The following is an 18,756-nucleotide window of genomic DNA, read 5'->3' on the forward strand; positions in this document are numbered from 1 at the left end:
TTTATTAAAAAAAAAAAAAAAGAAAAGAAAGCTTCCCCAGTTTCACTCTCCTCGTGTTTGCTCTTTCAGGGGTCAGTGACATTTAGGGATGTGGCTGTTGACTTCTCTCAGGAGGAGTGGGCCTGCCTGGATGCTACTCAGAAGGTCTTNTACAGGGACATAATGTTGGAGACCTACAGCAACCTGGTCGCAGTGGGTAAGCCTGTGCCCCATGGATGGGGGATGTGTCCTCTACACTGTGGGCTTTCTTCATGTGAATTAAAAGTCATGGCTGTCTTTTAATGTTTAATTGAAGTTGGGTTTGGTTTCCCATGCCTGTCATTCCTTCACTCTGAAGGCTGATGAGAGAAGATTGCTGTGAGCTCTAGGTTACTCAGATACACAGTGAGTTCCAGGCTAGCATAGCCTACATGCTGAGTCCCTGTTTCAAACAAAACACACTATGTAAATGAAATAACTAAGTAAATAAGTCAGTAAATATAATCGTGGGCGAGAGAGATAACTTGGTTAAGAGAACTGATTGCTACAGTGGGTTCAATTTCCACTGTATTACAAACAATTTAAGCTAATCCATTACTAGCTTACAAATAAAGGAGACTTAGACTATCGTTATTCTATTTGGCTTTGACAATTCCTGGGGAGTCACCTTTAATCTCTTCTAACCCCAGGCCTGGCTACCTCCCCTAAGAGTTCTCAGGCTGGGCGTGGTGGCCCATGCCTTTAATCCCAGCCCTCGGGAGGCAGAGGCAGGAAGATTTCTGTGTTTGAGACTAGCTTGGTCTACCAAGTAAGTTCCAGGACAGCCAGGGCTACACAGAGAAACCCTGTCTTGAAAAACCAAAAAAAAAAAAAAAAAAAAAAAAGAGTTTTTAGGGCACAAAAACTAATTACTGCCTCTCATGGTCACCTTTAAAGCAAGGCCAAGGAACCAGGTTTACCATTCCTGTACTCAGGAAGCTAAGATGGAAGGATCTAGAGTTCTAAGTAAATCTGGGCTACGTGGTGAGAGGGAGGGGAAGAGAGAGACTAGTCGAGCTTTCGTGTTTAAGACCCGAGACCCCAGTGGTGTGACCTCAGATACTTGCTGTTTCTCCTGGCCGTGTGCTCATGGCTCCTCCCCACTCATGGAGGCTTCCTCCTCCACTCCCGTTCCTCCCTCCCTTCCTCCAACCAGGTCACTCCAAGCCCGCCTACCTCTCATCCCTCCAGTCTTGACTGTAACCAGTTTTATTTAACCGATAGTTTCAAGTCAAGGAACAAAGTTTGCAGTAAAAAAGCTTATAAACAAGAGAAGTCTCTCCTAGGCCTAGACCTTTGAGTGACATTTGGGTATAGAATTTAGCATTACAGTACACAGTAGTAGACCAAACCTCAACATTCCACCACCACAAGATTTCTCAAAACCGTCTCTAACTCTGGTTCCAGCGGATCAGATGCCCTTGTGTGGACTCCAAGGGCATGGTGGTGCTCAGCCATACATGAAGACAGACCCTCACATGCACACAAATCCACTTCAGTCAGTAGACTATTAAAAGACAGAGCCAAGGGGGCTGGTGAGATGGCTCAGCGGTTAAGAGCACCGATTGCTCTTCCAAAGGTCCCGAGTTCAAATCCCAGCAACCATATGGTGGCTCACAACCATCCGTAAGAAAAATCTGATGCCCTCTTCTGGAGTGTCTGAAGACAGCTACAGTGTACTTACATATAATAAATAAATAAATAAAAAGACAGAGCCAGGCTCCTCCTCCGTACCAAAGAAAGAATATGAGATCTGTTGCGTTGAAATAGGACTTCACGAAGCGCCTGCTTGCTCACCCCTTTTTGGTCTTCTCAGTGAGCTCTAGGTTCAGTGAGAGAGCCCATCTCAGATACCGAAGTGAAGAACAGTCAATGAAGACACCAAACACTGGTCTCTGCCCTGTACATACATACATGCATACCTGCACATAACTACACAAACCTTCATGGACACATACATACATTGTACGTGCATACATGCATACCTGCACATAACTACACAAACCTTCATGGACACATGCATACATTGTACGTGCATACATGCACAACTAATTAAAAGATATGATATACTTAATAATGAGTCAATAGAATTAATTTCAAAACCAGACTTGGACATATTCTATTTCCCTAAAAGACTACTTTTCACCTGCTTTTAGTGGACATCTCAGGCTATGACTTTGTCTGTTTCATTAAGTGAATCTGTAAGAGTGAAGTGCACATGTGAGAATCAGGATAATAATCGTGAAAACAGGTTTTATGGTTCAGGATGGAGCTCAGTTGTAGAACACGTCCCCAGCATGTTCAAGGCCCTAATTCCATCCCCAAGATTACTAAATAAATAAATGGAAATTAAAAAAAAATAATAATTTTTGTGTTACTATAGGTCAGACTGTGCAAAGTATTTGAATATAGTATGTAACCTTAGCATCAACCCTATCCAATAGAAAATAAGTCACTCTAAATTATTATTATTATTATTATTATTATTATTATTTTGTCTACACTGGGTTTTTATTTGTAGCACAGAGAGATCTGTCTGCCTCTTCCTCCCAAACTGCTGAGGTTGAAGGCATGCACCGCCACAGCTCAGCATTGGTGCTGAGGTTGAAGGCATGCGCTACCACAGCCCACCATTGGTGTTAAAGTCAAAGGCATGCACCGCCACAGCTCAGCATTGGTGCTGAGGTCAAAGGCATGCACCACCACAGCCCAGCATTGGTGCTGAGGTCAAAGGCATGTGCCACCACAGCCCAGCATTGTTGTTACTGTTATTACTGTTATTTGGCTTTAGTATGACCAGGTCTTATGTAATGCAGGGTGGCTTTGAACTTGCTATGAAACTAAAGCCAGCATTGCACTTCTCATCTGCCTGCTTCCACTCCTCAGGCATAGTGATTTCAGGTGTGTGCCACTATGCCCAATTCATAGATATGAAAATTGGGCATAGAATCTTACAGGACTCGCCTAAATAGATTATTATTAGTGAGTTGCAGAGCCGAGGTTTACACTAGACAGTGGAGCCTACAGATTCATGCTCTCAGTACTCAGCCATACTTTCCTATCTCCATTTAAAGATTAAAGCCTTTTCCTGAAGCATCTGGTTTCTTACTCAGGTTGCTTTTCCTCCTTTCTTGAATCAGTCTTTCCGCAGTGTTATTTTAGCTCTTAGAATCTTTTCTCGGTTTTTTGAGACAAGGATCTTGTTGTGGAGCCCAGACCTGGCTGGCTCGTTCTCCCATTTTCTGGGCTCGTGTGCTGATGCACCATGACAAGCTGTATAGACTTTTATAATGAGTCAGTCTGTATTTTTAAGAATGTACAGGCAGGGCATAGTGGCACACACCTCTAATTACAGCATGTGGGGAGGCAGAGGCAGGCAGATCAAGTCAGTTTAAGGGCAGCCTGGTTTATGTATCACATTCTGTGATATTCTGGCATAATTTGAGATACCGAGTCTCAGAATAATTAACAGTCTACACCTTGATTCATTTCTTTCCTTCTTTTAAGTGGGACGTTACATTTCCAAGCCAGCTCTGATCGTCTTACTAGAGCAGGAGAAAGAACCCTGGATGGCTGTGAATGAAGAAACAGCCAGGCAGAGCCCAGGTGAGTAAGAGTGAGGTGAGCCTGCAGCCCTGCTGGGCACAGATTTCTTAAAGAATGACAGATATTATATATTCATGTTGTATAGTTTTTTTCTCTTCATTTGGTTTGTTGTAGCATTTGAATCCATCATGAAAGACTAAAGACTGACTGAATTCAAAGTTAGATTAAATGAATTTATTTGTACTGCTAGCGGAAGGAAGGCAGCTAGAGAGTGTGTCCATCAGGAAGGTGGGCATTGCTGCTATCCATTGGCCCATATCTGGGCAGCTGTTTGACTCCCCTCAGTGTTCCTTCTTTCCTGCTGTGAAGTAAAACATTCTTACACAGACATCAGTGAGTTCTTTTTGTCTTTTGGTTTTGTTGTTTCTTTCTTTCTTTCTTTCTTTCTTTCTTTCTTTCTTTCTTTCTTNTTTCTTTCTTTCTTTCTTTCTTTCTTTCTTTCTTTCTTTCTTTCTTCCTTCCTTCCTTCCTTCCTTCCTTCCTTCCTTCCTTCCTTCCTTCCTTTCTTTTTTCAAGAGATGAGCAGGTTTTAAAGATGCACAGGCAGCGTCAGTACCTCACAGCCTATGATCCTGTTCTTACTCACATGGAGGCCACTAGGATCACCTTCTGCTGTATGGTTTGTATGCTCTTCCAGAGCAAAAGGTTTTGGCCATTAAGGGATTCCTGGCTCCATATTAAGTTTCCTTAGCCATCACAGAAGACCTGTATACAGTTTCTGTATTACTCAGAATAGTACTCAGTTCTGACCACGCCTATTACTGGGATAAAGCAGTTCATTGCTGGACAGGCAACAAAATCAATGCCATCAGGTTAGGACCAGCTGTCATGTCCCCACAGGTTCAAAAAAAACTTCACTAAAGGGTGTGGCAGATACATATTTATGGGTTATAGGTATTTTATTCTCCATGATCTGGTTCAGAAACCTTCATTAACTTGTACTTATTTCTTGCAGTATGCAAAGAAACACATAAGATTATTACAGTTTAGTTCATTATAATCCCATTAAGCAAACATGACTTCCCATTCCCAAATTGTTCTACTGTAAAGAGTATTGTCTTTTTTGTTTTTTTTAAAGATTTATTCATTTATTATATGTAAGTACACTGTAGCTGTCTTCAGACACTCCAGAAGAGGGCGCCAGATCTCATTACAGATGGTTGTGAGCCATCATGTGGTTGCTGGGATTTGAACTCTGGACCTTCGGAAGAGCAGTCGGGTGCTCTTACCCACTGAGCCATCTCACCAACCCAAGAGTATTGTCTTATGTAAACTTCCTTTATCGCTGCTCTCCTGTTCCTATTCAGCTTCTCCGAAAATACTTCAGAGTCTGGTCATTCATTTAATGGAATTTGTATGTATAGGAATTTGTATTACAGGAAAATAAAGTATTCTTGCTTTCTCCTTTCAGGTTTGGAGACATGTTTTGAAGCTGAAAATAGATCTCCAAAGAATCATGTTTATAATAAAAAGTTACCCAAACAAACCATACAGCAATTAAGTAAAACTTTGGACCTCCAGGGCGTCAGTGTTAGTAATGGCCCCCGCTATAGTGTATTCAAGGAGCCACAGAATTATCAAGAAGGAGATGCTGATCGAAATATTGGTAACAAGAAAGAAATGTCTACTTATACTAGCAAGACTCTTGCTCACAATAAAGAAAAACCGTATAAATGTAAAGACTGTGGGAAGTGCTTCGGTTGTAAGTCAAACCTTCATCAACATGAGAGTATTCACACTGGAGAGAAGCCCTATGAGTGTAAGGACTGTGGGAAGACCTTCAGACTCCCTCAAATGCTTTCAAGACATCAGAAGTCTCACAGTGATGAGAGACCTTTTGAATGTAATATATGTGGAAAGTCTTTTCATCTTCCTACCCTGCTTCAGTACCATAAAAATATTCATACAGGATTAAAACCATTTGAATGTGAGGAATGTGGGAAGTCCTTCAACCGCATCTCTACCCTTTTTCAGCATAGGACTATTCATGCTGGTATGAAACCATATAAATGTAATGTGTGTGGGAAAGCCTTTAATCGTCGCTCAAACCTCCTACAACATCAGAAAATTCATTCTGAGGACAGACCTTTTCATTGTAAGGTATGTGGAAAGGCCTTCACTGTTCTGGCACAGCTTACTCGTCACGAGAACATTCACACTGAAGACAAATCATTTGAATGTAAGCAATGTGGTAAGATATTTAGTAATGGCTCTTACCTCTTACGACACTATGATACTCACACCAATGAGAAACCTTTTGAGTGTAATGTATGTGGCAAGGCTTTTAGGCTTCATCTATACCTTTCTGAGCATCAGAAAACTCACACTGATGAGAAACCTTTCAAGTGTAAGCTCTGTGAGTCAGCCTTTAGACGTAAGTACCAGCTCAGTGAACACCAGAGAATTCATACTGATGTGAAACCCTATCAGTGCAAGGATTGTGGGAAATTCTTTCGTCGACGATCAAATTTTACTGAGCATCAGAGTATTCACACTGGAAAGAAACCCTTTGAGTGTAAGGACTGTGGGAAGGTCTTTAGACTAAATATACATCTCATTCGACATCAGAGGTTTCACAGTGATGAGAAACCTTTTGAATGTAAAGAATGTGGAAAGGCTTTTCATTTTTCCAGCCAGCTTAATAACCATAAAACCAGTCATACAGGTCAGACACCTTTTGAATGTAAAGAATGTGGGAAGTCGTTCAAGCGTGTCTCCAGCCTTGTGGAACATAGGATTATTCACAGTGGTGTGAAACCATATAAATGTAATGCGTGTGGAAGAGCCTTCAATCGTCGCTCAAACCTCATGCAGCATGAGAAAATTCATTCTGATGAGAGACCCTTTGAGTGTAAGGATTGTGGAAAGGCCTTCACTGTTCTGGCTCAGCTCACACGACACCAGACTATTCATAATGGAAAGAAATCATATGAATGTGAGCAGTGTGGGTCAGCCTTCAGACTCCCATACCAACTTACTCAACATCAGAGAATTCATTATGATGTGAAGCCATTTCAGTGCAAGGAATGTGGAAAGGGCTTTGTTCGTAGTACAGGCCTTAGAATTCATGAAAGAATCCATACTGGTGAGAAACCCTTTCAGTGTAAGGAATGTGGAGAAGCCTTTCAATATCATTACCAATTTCTTGGACACTTTAGAATTCATACTGGCAAGAACCCTTATGAATGTAGTGAATGTGGGAAGTACTTCACTTATGGTAGAGACCTTAAAGTACATCAAAGTATTCACAATCTTGAGAAACCTTAAGAATGTGGGAAGGCCTTCAGTTGAAAATCAAAGGTGGTTTGACATGCTAAACTTAATATTATGAAGAAGCCTTACAATGCTTATAAGGAATGTGGAAAGCCTTCAGTAATTCTCAGCTAGTTGTATATTGGAGAATTCATAATGGTCTGAAGCCCTGTTAATATAAGAATTGTGAGAAAGTTTAGATTAAGTTCAGCCTTCAGTGCACATCAGAGAATTCATATTGGTATGAAACCCTATCACTGTAAAGAATGTGGAAAGACCCACAACTGGAGCTCAGGCCTTCAACATAAAAGTATCCATGATGTTGTGAAATACTATGCAAGGAATGTGTAAACATTTATAGAATTCATTCTGAAAGCTCATGAAGGAGTCCATATAGGTCTGAAACCATAAGGATGAAAAAAAATCTTTTATTATTAAATGGTGAGCTTATACAACATGAGAAAAGGAAGACTGGACAAGACTTTATGGAAATTTTACTGAACATCAAAGAAGTCATTGACAAACAGACTGAAAGGAGTCTGGGAAGAACTTTAACCTATTATAGGATTTAACCAACATCTGAGTATTCATACAATCGTGAACCAAGAAACCCTTAGAGAATGAGAGTGGGAATTCTGTTCACAGAAAATACTGTTGAGAATGACAGAAAGATATATTGTAGCCTTCATGCTCCTAAGTTATCTCATCTTTAATACTACTAATTGCATAAGCTTAATTCACCAAACACAATTCAGCTAACTTAGGAAGAACAGTAATTGAGACTATTATTATTCGAGACACCTTGCCACCAATTACATCCCATGGCTCCTGTGCTATTACACTGGATATTTGCTTTCTTTCTGCATAGTTCGTGGTGAGCATAGTACCAACCAAATGTGTGGAAACAGGGTTATAATAGGTATACAATTTTTGAGAGTATTTGGTTTCTGTTCTGTAAAGTAGCTTCTACAGTGTTCTTGCTTTCATTGCCATTACTGTAACGGATATGAAAGGCAAGTTGTGTTGTAGATAGTTTAGAAAAGCCTCATGCAATCCTCCAGTGTTAAGTTCTAAATACTTCCTTCTGGATAAAATCTGATGGATGAGAATGTACATGAATATATTTTTATTTGCAATCCATTTCTTTAGCTTTTGTGCAGAGATGTCTAAAAACTAGCTGAATAAATACTTTTAAAAGAGGATAAACACATATAACTTTCAAAAGATAAAAGCCTGTAATTTATGTTCTCTGCCCAGATATTAAGATAAAATACGTTTGTGACTGGGCAAGACAGTGCAGTTCCCTCCATCTCATGCTGCTGAGGCCATTTTAGGTTTGAGTAGAATTTGACTTTAGATGGAGGAGATTCTTGGAAATTTACCCAACTTCAGTCTATGAGCCAGAGGTCGAGATGCTCCTGCTAATTTACTTTGGCTTCTCTTAAACTGCCTGCATGTGCAAACTTCCCCCTTCAACTAACTGCTTACCTGGCTTCTGTTAAACTGTCTGCTTGGGCAAATGCTCCCTCTGTAGCTGCTGAGCAAGACAGCAGAATGTGGTTCTTGTTTTTAATAGCCCCTTGCTCTAAATGCTTGTGAGTGTACGTGGATCCCAAATACAGGAGTGTAGTCCCAGCCAACTGGAATAAAAACTTTCAGTTGGCTATAATTGTGTCTGACTCCATTTTCTCTGGTGGGCTCTCCATAAAACATGAACAAAAATAGCCCAATTTGAAGCCAGGTGTAAAAAGACATGTGAGAAAATTTTCATACATATGTAAAAGTTGGAAGAATCAAGAACACACTTGTGTTTCGTCACCTGGATTAAAAACTCTTCATTTGGTGGGCAGTGTGGCGCACACCTTTTATCCCAGCACTTGGGAGGCAGAGGCAGGTGGATTTCTGAGTTCGAGGCCAGCCTGGTCTACAGAGTGAGTTCCAGGACAGCCAGGGCTATACAGAGAAACCCTGTCTCAGAAAACCAACCAACCAAACAAACCTGTTAGTTTACCATGTTAACCCTGTTTTTCTGTATATATGGTTTTGGGGACTGTAGTGTTAAGAATATGTTTTAGAATCTTGAGTGTGGTAGTGCATTTCCCAGTTCTAGGAAAGCTTATGCAGAAGGATCAAGGTGGACTTTAAATCCAACTTTGGCTGTGTAGATCCTTTCTCAAAAAAAAAAAAAAAAAGTTGTAGATATAACTGACGTTTTATCCCTTGTGATATCATCCAAGATGGCATATCATTTATACCACAGATTCATCCCTACTCTTAAATGATTCAGAATTATAACTTTCGGAAAACTGTCATTGGTTTCTAAAGTATCATTTTTACAAATGTGTGCATCCTAAGAAGAATCTAATATAGATTTTGCCTTGTTCTTGCCTTTATTAAAATTTCAGAGTTGATTGAACCCAGGGTCTTGTGTGTGGTAAGCATGAACTTAAGTTACCTGGCTACATTCCTGGCCTTTAGCCTGTATCTTTTATCCAACAGAAATTAGGTTCAGATGAAACATTTGAGGTAAGAACACATTGTAGATTGTATGTCTTGTTGCTAGCATGTCCAGAAACACTAAGGTGTCAGCTATCACATTAGGTAAGACGGTAGCTGCCAGAGCCCCCCTAAAAAGTCTAATATATATATATATATAAAGAGACTTACTTCCAAATATTTATAGATATGGAGACTTTAATCCTGGGTCCAATATGAATAAAAATTGAAATCAACTTATGAATGAATAGCATAATGCTATCATAATTAACGTATTTGGTGTAACTGGTACAATACTCAGTTCAAAATTTCAATCAGGAAACTAAGACTTGCCTGGAACCTTGTTTTTGTTGGCACTTTAGCTCCCTTTAGTGTCTTATTTTTGATGATGTTTCTTATTTTTGATGATGTTTCTCCACTATAGTCATTTGAATTTGTTATTTTAAAGGATTCTAAAGTACGTTGTTATGGTGCCATCTTGAAAATTCCCTCATTTTGTTAGTGCCTATCTTGAATGATAGCTTCATGTGTGTGATCCTTTTAGGAGGGATTGCTCTGAGTCAGGTTCATCATGGTGGAAAAGCCTTGTCTAGTTCAGTAATGGGTATATATTGAACATATTATTGTTTCCACCTGTATTAAACAGGGTTCTCTTGAGTCACAGAACTTATACAATGATTCTCTTCCCTGTATATGTAGGGTGTTTGTGTGTGTGTGTGTGTGTGTGTGTGTGTGTATCACACCAACAAAAAAACAACATCCCAGCCAAACAAAACAAACCCTAAGAACTGGGAGATATCTGTCATCCTGCAAGATACTGATGGTCTCATGCTTGTGTTACATGGAAGCACAGATAAACACATCACATGTATGTTACAGGATATTCTGGTCATGTGGAAAGATGGACCCATGTGTTTGTACAATGTCAGTTATTGAATAAGCAATAAATTTACAACCTTTTGTCTTGCTGAGTATTTTGTCAAGTAATCCCAATTTTGCTTGCTAATGGGTTGTTGACAACAATAGGTTTTGTGCAATATTTTTAATTGTTTGGTTTTTGGTTGTGTTTTTTTGTTGGTTTGGTTTGGTTGGTTGTTTTTTCAGACAGGGTTTATCAGTTTATCCCTTGGTGTCCTGGAATTCTCTTTGTTAGACCAGGGTAGCCTTGAACTCACAGAGATCTACATGCCTCTGCCTTCTGAGTGTTGAGATTAAAGGCACATGCCACCACACTTTGCCTTTTTATTCTGATCTTAATTACCAATATGAAGTCTTCCATTGCACTTTAAAGATTTATTTTTATTTATATGAGTACACTGTAGCTGTCTTCAGACACCAAAAGAGAGCATTGGATCCCATTACAGATGGTTGCTGGGAATTGAACTCAAGACCTCTGGAAGAGCAGTCAGTGATCTTAACTGCTGAGCCATTTCTCCAGCCCTTCCATTGCACTTTAACACACTACACAATAATATACAAATGTGCAGGTTACAAAATGGCTCAAAAGGGGCTAAAGCGGTTTCAGGATTCAAAGAGGCTATGCCAAAGTCTAGACACAGCTGATAGAGACCTTTGGAAGTCTGGAGACCAGAAAAAAATGTTACATATTGTAGGTGTTTTTCAGGAGCAGAGATGCCAAACCAAGTCCAGATGGCAGGTCATCTGAGGGTCAAGGACAGGAGAAACTGCGCTCAAGATCTAGTCTGGTGATAGAGGCAGGGGGTCTAATTGTGATTTTCTTGAGAAAATTTCATGATATGACAGGGTAACTACTCAGTCTGCCACATATTGGTCTTGGGATGGTCCGAGGTAAGGTGGTCTCATCTTACACAACTATTAAGTTCATGTGTCCAACATGATTTGGTATGTTTTCACCTGTCATTACTGGTACAAATAAATTATCCACAGCCAGATGGTTGTACACTTGTGTTAGACGTAGAGTCCGTTGTTTGTTTTTTCTTCTTTTCATGGAACAACAGAGTAACCTCAGTCAGAGTGCCTGCTTTGCCATTCAATGATAGGCATGGCCAGAAAGTTGATATTCCATGGGATTCAGAGAAACCCAAAGGCAGCCCAGCTGTTCTCCATGTGTGCTCATCAGGTGTCGGGTGTGAGGAACATCATTGCGTGCCAGTGAATCTTTTGCACAAGCTATGGTACCTAGGTTTCCATTGTAGTTAGTTACCATCCATCAAAGTAAAAACAATCACCCTGCATTCCTCAGTGAGTACTCAGTTTTTCAGCCCTCCCCCATAGTCAGTACACTCTGCTTATATAGTTACAGAAATGGTAATATTTAATAATTGGCTATGGCTATCTGGAATAGATTAAATTTATTTCTCTAAGGTTCTGCTGTGTGGCTGACCAATGGGAAGTATTTTGGCAATTGTAGAGTCCTTTAAAATCACTTAGTATTTTCATCTGTGTTTAAGGCATTACAAAGCAACAAAACAGTTTTCTAAAATTTCTGTAAGTTTAGTTGCCTAAATTTTTGTATTTTGCCAGCAGTAGCAGGGTGATATAACCCAACACCGCCAGCAGACAGAGGAGTTTCTTCACCCTTTGGGACCCAGGATACAGTTTCGTTGTTTAAAAGCTCACTCTGAGAAAGGCTTGGAGATACACCCTAGGGTCCAGCCCACCAGTGCAGCTGCAGGCCAGCTAATAAAGACTTTCTATTGGCTTAAGCATGCCTCCAAGTAGTCTCTGGTGGATATGTCACAACACTTCAGGAGGTTCCACTAAGATCCCTAAAGACCAAACCTCAAGACATGGGAGGCCTCAAAGGCTCTCAAGAGTAGGGAAGAGTGGTGTTGACAGTATGCAACCTGAAGACTTTCCAGGTCCCCCAAGACTCCCCTTGATCAATCACTGCCTAACACTTGGGTTGAGCCCTCTACCCCCAAAGGAAACAATACATTGCTTGGTCTGTCACCTCCAAAGATAAGTCTGGTTAAGACACCTTCTGTTTAGGACACAAAGGAAAGGCCAGATGTGGTTAATGACCCATTGTCTTGAGCCAGAGTCTGGGATCCAAACCTTTGAACATCCCCTAGTCTGTTCAGACATATGGCTGTTAGGTGGCTACTGGTTGTCTTTACTTTGTGTGTCTGTGTGAATCTCCCTGTGTTTCTGTCAGTTCCGTTGATTGGAGAAACATCTAAAATGAAAGAGGGAGTGATCCTTCCTGGAGCAACCAACTGCTGCCTGGGAGTTACTCTCTCAGTCTCATGCAGGGCCACCCTGAGTCCCTTTTTAGCACAGTGACTGTGGCTGCAGCAGTGGCTGTTGCTATGGAGATGATGACTGCAATGGCAGCTGTGAGCTACTTGGCCCAAAGAAGAGTTTTGCAGATGAGAACGGGTTTGAAGTCTGTTTCTTGTATGGACCTTCTTTGAAATCAATTGGCCATCTTTTGGAGTCAACCCACTGATGGTCCACTCCTAAAATATGCAACCCCAGCCACCTTGAAGAGTTTCCCTATACTGACTAGTTGGCTTTCTCTGGTGAGAGACATCCCACTCCCAGCTCAGGATCTGTGCTCTCCTGTTGGGGGACCCAAACACTTTAGACTCCACCAGGTCTTCCAGAAAGCAACAAACAAACAAAACAGACTCCTGTTCTCTCAGCCCTCCAGGCTCCTGGAGCACCTGCTTGTTTCTTTACTCCTGCCCTTTGTCCTGATCAGCCCCTTTTTCTGTATGGAGACACAAAAGGGTCCCCAGGCACCTAAGTGAGTTGCACACAGGGGGGGGGGGCGATAGTCCCTCTTTGTTCCCTTCCTACTGCTGTAAGCCACCTATTGCATGCATTGGGTGGAGAAAGGGAAAACATTCCCCTTCTTCTTTCATAGTTCATGTCTTCTTTTCAATCAATGGCCTATGATGTGTTAGAATAGCGGCTCACCAGGCCAAAGCAGTTCCACATGTAAGAGCTTTTACTGGGGACAAAGAGGATATAGAGAGAAAGACAAAGGGGAACAGAAAAAAAGGGTGGGGTGAGTGGGGAAAACTATCTTTTATATAGGCTGTGACTAATCTGTTCACAGGTGAGTGTGGGAAGTGGGCTCTGGGAAGATATGTGGTTGCCATACCAACAGGTGACATGACACCTAGGTGCCACATCCTGAGTTTGGAGTGGATCTGCAAAACTGGCCTTTTGATGCCAACAACAAAACTGCACCTGCTTGGGTAGAAGGATTGCTGCCAGACAATGCAGCTAGGATAGAATGGATTTTCCCTTCTGTTCAACACTGACCAAACAAGTGATTTTCTCTAGGCCCTTTTCAGAAGGGTTAAAGACAGCTGCTAAGAAGATTGCCTTGTCACCTAGCAACCCCAGGTATCAGAAAAAAGTTTATACAAATTAGATGAATTTCTAGGTATAAATAGGTCCCAGTTTCTGGAGGTAGCTCCCATTGCATAAACTGAAAGCCACAATCACCTTCTTGATTTATGAGACAGACTACAGATACCCAAGAAAATATTGGTGTCTTGCCCTCGGTCAGAAGAACCTCCTAGCTAAAAGTCTTGCCTCCAATCAAAAGATACAGTTGGACTATCTTTCAGATTGACAACAAAGATTCCTGGGGGTGAGTCCTAGGGAGAAACCGAATCCCTAGGTCTGGCCCAACACCAAATTTAACTAACCAATTTCTACTCTCTACCAGATTAAAAAAAATTACACAGTTGCCCTAGAAACAACAACAACAGCAACAACAACAAAAGGGAAATTACAGTTCATATTGCCTGGCTTAAAGAAACAGACTTAGAACATGCCTCTTCTGCCAGTGAGGAAACCTGGGACCTCTGACCAGAGAATCGTCCAAAATCTGAAGAAAACAAGCAATAGAATAGTGATCAGCCACCCCATGGTCAAAAAAGAGGTGTACATTGTCTTGGACCTGAAAGATGCATTCTTCAACCTCCCATTGGCAGAGATGACTCAATCCGTATTTGTTTTAAATAGAACCAAGGGAGGTTACATAGGGCCAGGTTGCCCCAAGAATTTAATTTTTTTCCAACTATGTTTGATGAAACATTAAGTGCTGACTTCTTGCCCTTTTGTCAGATATCTCCTGGAACTATACTGTTATGATATATAGATGACCTCCTCCTAGCCTCTAAAACTAAAATAGGTAATAAACTAAAATTCTATTGTAAAATAGATTAAGACTAAATAGATTGTAATCCCACTGATGGATTGCTAAAAAAGTTATAAGGCTTCAAAATGTTGCTTCATTTGTAAGCTCCACTTTCTACATCAGAGGGTCCTGATGAAGAAAGCTAAAAGGAGCATATCTCAGAGTAGGGTTTCTGCCATCCTTCAGATCCCAAATCCAAAGACTAAGGGGCAGGTTCAAGAGTTCCCAGGCAGCTAGGAATTGCTGCCTCTGAATACCAGGGTTTTTGGAAATAGCAGGTCCTCTATACACTAACAGAAATGAGGGCACCGAGCCCCTAATTTGGACTGAAACTAATCAAAGGCAATTGAGGCTTTAAAACCAGCTCTGACTTCCGCTCCAGTCCTAGCACTTCCAGACATTTCAAAACCTTTGTATCTGCCCATGGAACAAAAGGCATTGCAAAGTGGGCTTTGACTCAAACACTGAGGCCACAAAAATGTCCTGTGACATACCTGTCCTAATGATAATTCCAGGAACACTCATCTGTCTAAGAGCTGTGACAGCTTTTGCTAGCCTAATGGAAACACACACACACACACACACACACACACACACACACACACAAAACAGAGACAGGATCTTTTACTCCCAGAACCCTAACTTGTTGAGGCTTTCCTCCAAGGAACACCAGAATTCTGGCTATTTACTAACTGCATGACCCACACTCTCTGCTCTTGGACCACTGTCATGGCCAGTGTGAGAAATCTATGATCACCAATCTTGCTACACACTTTCCTGATGATAGCCTGTAGGTGGTCATCTCTAACTGTCTTGAAATGACATCTCCATGTAAGGTCTTGGTGCAGTGCTCTACCCGGAGGGGAGTAGGTTAGTGAAGATGAAACTCAGTGCATGTGGCTGCAGTAGTTTGTTAAGTGAAATGAAGGAGGGCCCAAGCTGTAGGGCTGAATATCTCAGCCTGGAGAACAGAACTAATGGATCTGAGCAGGACCCTCAGCCGGGGCAAAGGAAAGTCCACCACCGTATAGATAAACAGTCACTGCATCCTTACTACCATGCATATCCACAACATTACCTATAAAGACAGAGGGTTTCTCACTGCTGGGGAAAATGACACTAAAAACCACAAGAGATTCTTGGCCCGCCTAGAGGCTCTTGGGCTCCCCCCTGCAATGCTATTCTTCATTACCAAGAAACTTATTCTGGCCTATGGAAAACAGGGAAAACCTGGGTACTCAGACTCTATGCCATAGGAAGGGGCCCTTGGGATAGAATTACCATCTGGATAGACTAAACTGCCCCTCTTCTTGGTTCCCCAGACCTTTGGTTCCTAACAAAACTCTCTCTATATCAAAGCTCCAACCAACCCACCCATTTAGAGAAACTAACTGCCTCACTTAACAACATACCTGGAGTCTCAGATCTACTTCCCACTGTCAGGGTCCTGAGGGGTCCTCCCTCCCATTTCCACTCTTGAAAAGGTCCGTCACTTAGTTACTCAGTCTCAGCCAGAAATCAGCCAGGACCACTGGTTGTGCTTAGACTCCTGGCCCCCATACTATACAGGGACAGGAACTAACCAGACCGTCAGCCCCTTCACTGACAAACCTCACTATGACTGGACAGCCCAATTTAACATTAGATGACTGTAAGTGCCCACACTCAGTGGACCAAAGTCACCTGATGTGACCATCAGGAATTAACAGGTCGGAGGGGTTGCTTGTATTCTAACTCTGGTTCCTCAAGACCTGGTTGCTCCAGAGAGAGTCCGCACACAGACCCAAGTGATGCTGTGTGACCTTGCCACCAAGTTATTTCTGATTGGTGAATAAAGATCCTGACAGCCAATAATTGAGCAGAAGAGACATAGGTGGGTTTTAGGGTTCCCGGGCTTGGGGGTGGGATAGGGTCAGAGACCATGGGGAGGAGAAGACAGGTGAGGAGGAAGAGAATGTCGCCATGGGTTAGGAGTCAAGAAAACATAGCCCTGAGGGCTGGCCCAGTGGAGTTAAGAGCAGCCCAGATGAAACACGAATAAAGCTTGGGGTTATTGATAGGAAATAGTTTTTAATAGCATAGAGGGTAGATCTCTGCCCAGGTCTTGTTCTGTGTAGGCTTATTGTAGATATAAGGCAGTGTGTGTATTTTATCTGGGAACTGAATGATCAAGGAAGGGTAGAAAACCTGGATTGGATTAAAATTTTTCTTCACAATATTGGCCCCCATTTCTACAACACACATCATGACTAAGACTGTGTCAATTTTTTTTAATAGGTTTTTTTTTTGGTTTTTCTTTTTTCTTTTTTTTTTAAAATTTATTTATTATATGTAAGTACACTGTAGCTGTCTTCAGACACTCCAGAAGAGGGCATCAGATTTCATTACAGATGGTTGTTAGCCACCATGTGGTTGCTGGGATTTGAACTCAGGACCTTTGGAAGAGCAGTCGGCACTCTTAACCGCTGAGCCATCTCACCAGCCTGACTGTGTCAATTTTACTGAAAGAAATCAGCGTTTTTATAATTTTTTTTATGTTTTTATATTCTTATGAGAAACAAAATATAGTGGTGACTGCCACGATCAATACAGTTGTGGTGGCAAGAATATAATGATGTTTGCAAACTTTACAGGGTACGCAAGATCAACATCTCAGACCAATTGGCATGTCAAGCTTCCGTGCTTCCTTGACTTCCAAGGGAACATACAGGAAAAAGCCAAATCGTTGTGAATGCTTCACTGCCTGAGGGAGTGCATTGGTCTCTCAGGAACTGAAAGGCACACCATTCCCCACGGACTGTAACCCGACAAACCTTTGAGACAAACCTCTCAAGGCAGGTAGACCAGGCCACACCCATGCTTCCCTGCAGATAACGCACGAGGGGATAGGACTTGTCTACTATGTAAAACCTTTAATCAAGGCAATTGCCAGCATTCTGACGCCTGCTAGTCCACCTTGTGGTGGCAACAGCAATGTTACTGAGCTCCTGAGCCTCCTCAGTGGCTGAGTACTAATGATTTGATTAAACGTGCCTCTTCCTACGCTCTATAAACTGTGAACCACCTTTTATGCGTCTCAGTACACATTCTGTCCCATGTATACCACTATATTGGGGATGAAGGGAAAATACATTTCAATATGGCGCCTAGACCCCAAAGAAAAGAAAAGCTCTTGTTTGGGCTCATTCCATTCCTGGCTGGATAGGGCATAGCTGGCTTAACATCCATAGGAACATCAGCCTTTATCATGGCAGGTAAAAACTTTAAGAGGGCTGGCGAGATGGCTCAGTGGGCAAGGGCACTGACTGCTCTTCTGAAGGTCCTGAGTTCAAATCCCACCAACCACAAGGTGGCTCACAACCATCTGTAATGAGATCTGATGCCCTCTTCTGGTGTGTCTGAAAACAGCAACAGTATACCTATTATTTATTTATTTATTTATTTATTTATTTATTTATTTATTTATTTATTTATTTGGTTTTTTTCGAGACAGGGTTTCTCTGTATAGCCCTGGCTGTCCTGGAACTCACTTTGTAGACCAGGCTGGTTTTGCACTCAGAAATCCACCTGCCTCTGCCTCCTCAGTGCTGGGATTAAAAGCATGCGCCACCACACCTGGCAACAGTATACTTATAATAAATAAATCTTTGGGCTGGAGTGAGCAGGGACTGAGTGAGCAGGGCTGACCAGAGTGAGCAGAGGTCCTAAAAACTCAGTTCCTAACAACTACATGAAGGTTCACAATCATCTGTACAGCTACAGTGTACTCATATGCATAAAATAAATAAATAATAAATAAATCTTTTAAAAAATCTAGGAAACTAAACTAAATGTTGATAACCTAGAGTTATTAAAAATTCCATTTCTGAACAGAAACAATTGTTAAATTTCCTTGCATAAATTGTTCTACAAATGCAGAAAAATTTGGACTTATTTCACATAAAACAAGGGAGACTATTACTTTAGGAGAAACCTGTTGTTTCTATACTAATCAATAAAGAATCATTTTTTAAAACTTTGCGTGGTTAAAAGAAAATTAAAACAAAGACATGATTCACATAATTGGTACCATATCCCGCCCAGCGGGACATAAGTNATTCCATGGTCCTCGAGGGGGATTCCAAACCTAGAGAGGAATGGGATAAAGGAAGAGACGGAGACCATGCATATTCATCATAGTCTCATTTACTGGGTGAAAATGCTCAAGTTAAATAGTATACAGAGAGGGGTTAGGAGTCATC

General features: G+C 41.4%; 2 protein-coding genes across 2 annotated transcripts in view; both read left to right on the top strand.

Moving 5' to 3' along the window:
• Positions 1-18,756, top strand: part of LOC110318939 (zinc finger protein 60-like) — a 246,128-nt gene that overhangs the window by 7,897 nt on the left and 219,475 nt on the right. The gene's annotated exons all lie outside the window — the stretch shown is intronic.
• LOC110322111 (zinc finger protein 60) lies at positions 54-8,783 on the top strand. The gene is made up of 3 exons (XM_021198638.2): positions 54-196; positions 3,526-3,624; positions 5,036-8,783. Exons 1-3 carry the CDS (start codon positions 163-165, stop codon positions 6,889-6,891), a joined length of 1,989 nt encoding a protein of 662 aa, XP_021054297.1. The 5' UTR covers positions 54-162; the 3' UTR covers positions 6,892-8,783.

The sequence above is a fragment of the Mus pahari genome, chromosome 1 (genome assembly GCF_900095145.1).
Source record: "Mus pahari chromosome 1, PAHARI_EIJ_v1.1, whole genome shotgun sequence".
Classification (NCBI taxonomy): domain Eukaryota; kingdom Metazoa; phylum Chordata; class Mammalia; order Rodentia; family Muridae; genus Mus; species Mus pahari.

Coding starts and splice junctions, on each gene's coding strand:
- LOC110322111 (XM_021198638.2), top strand. CDS start 163: ATGTTGGAGACCTACAGCAACCTGGTCGCAGTGG. Junction 197..3,525: donor CAGCAACCTGGTCGCAGTGG/GTAAGCCTGTGC, acceptor CCTTCTTTTAAG/TGGGACGTTACATTTCCAAG. Junction 3,625..5,035: donor AACAGCCAGGCAGAGCCCAG/GTGAGTAAGAGT, acceptor TTCTCCTTTCAG/GTTTGGAGACATGTTTTGAA.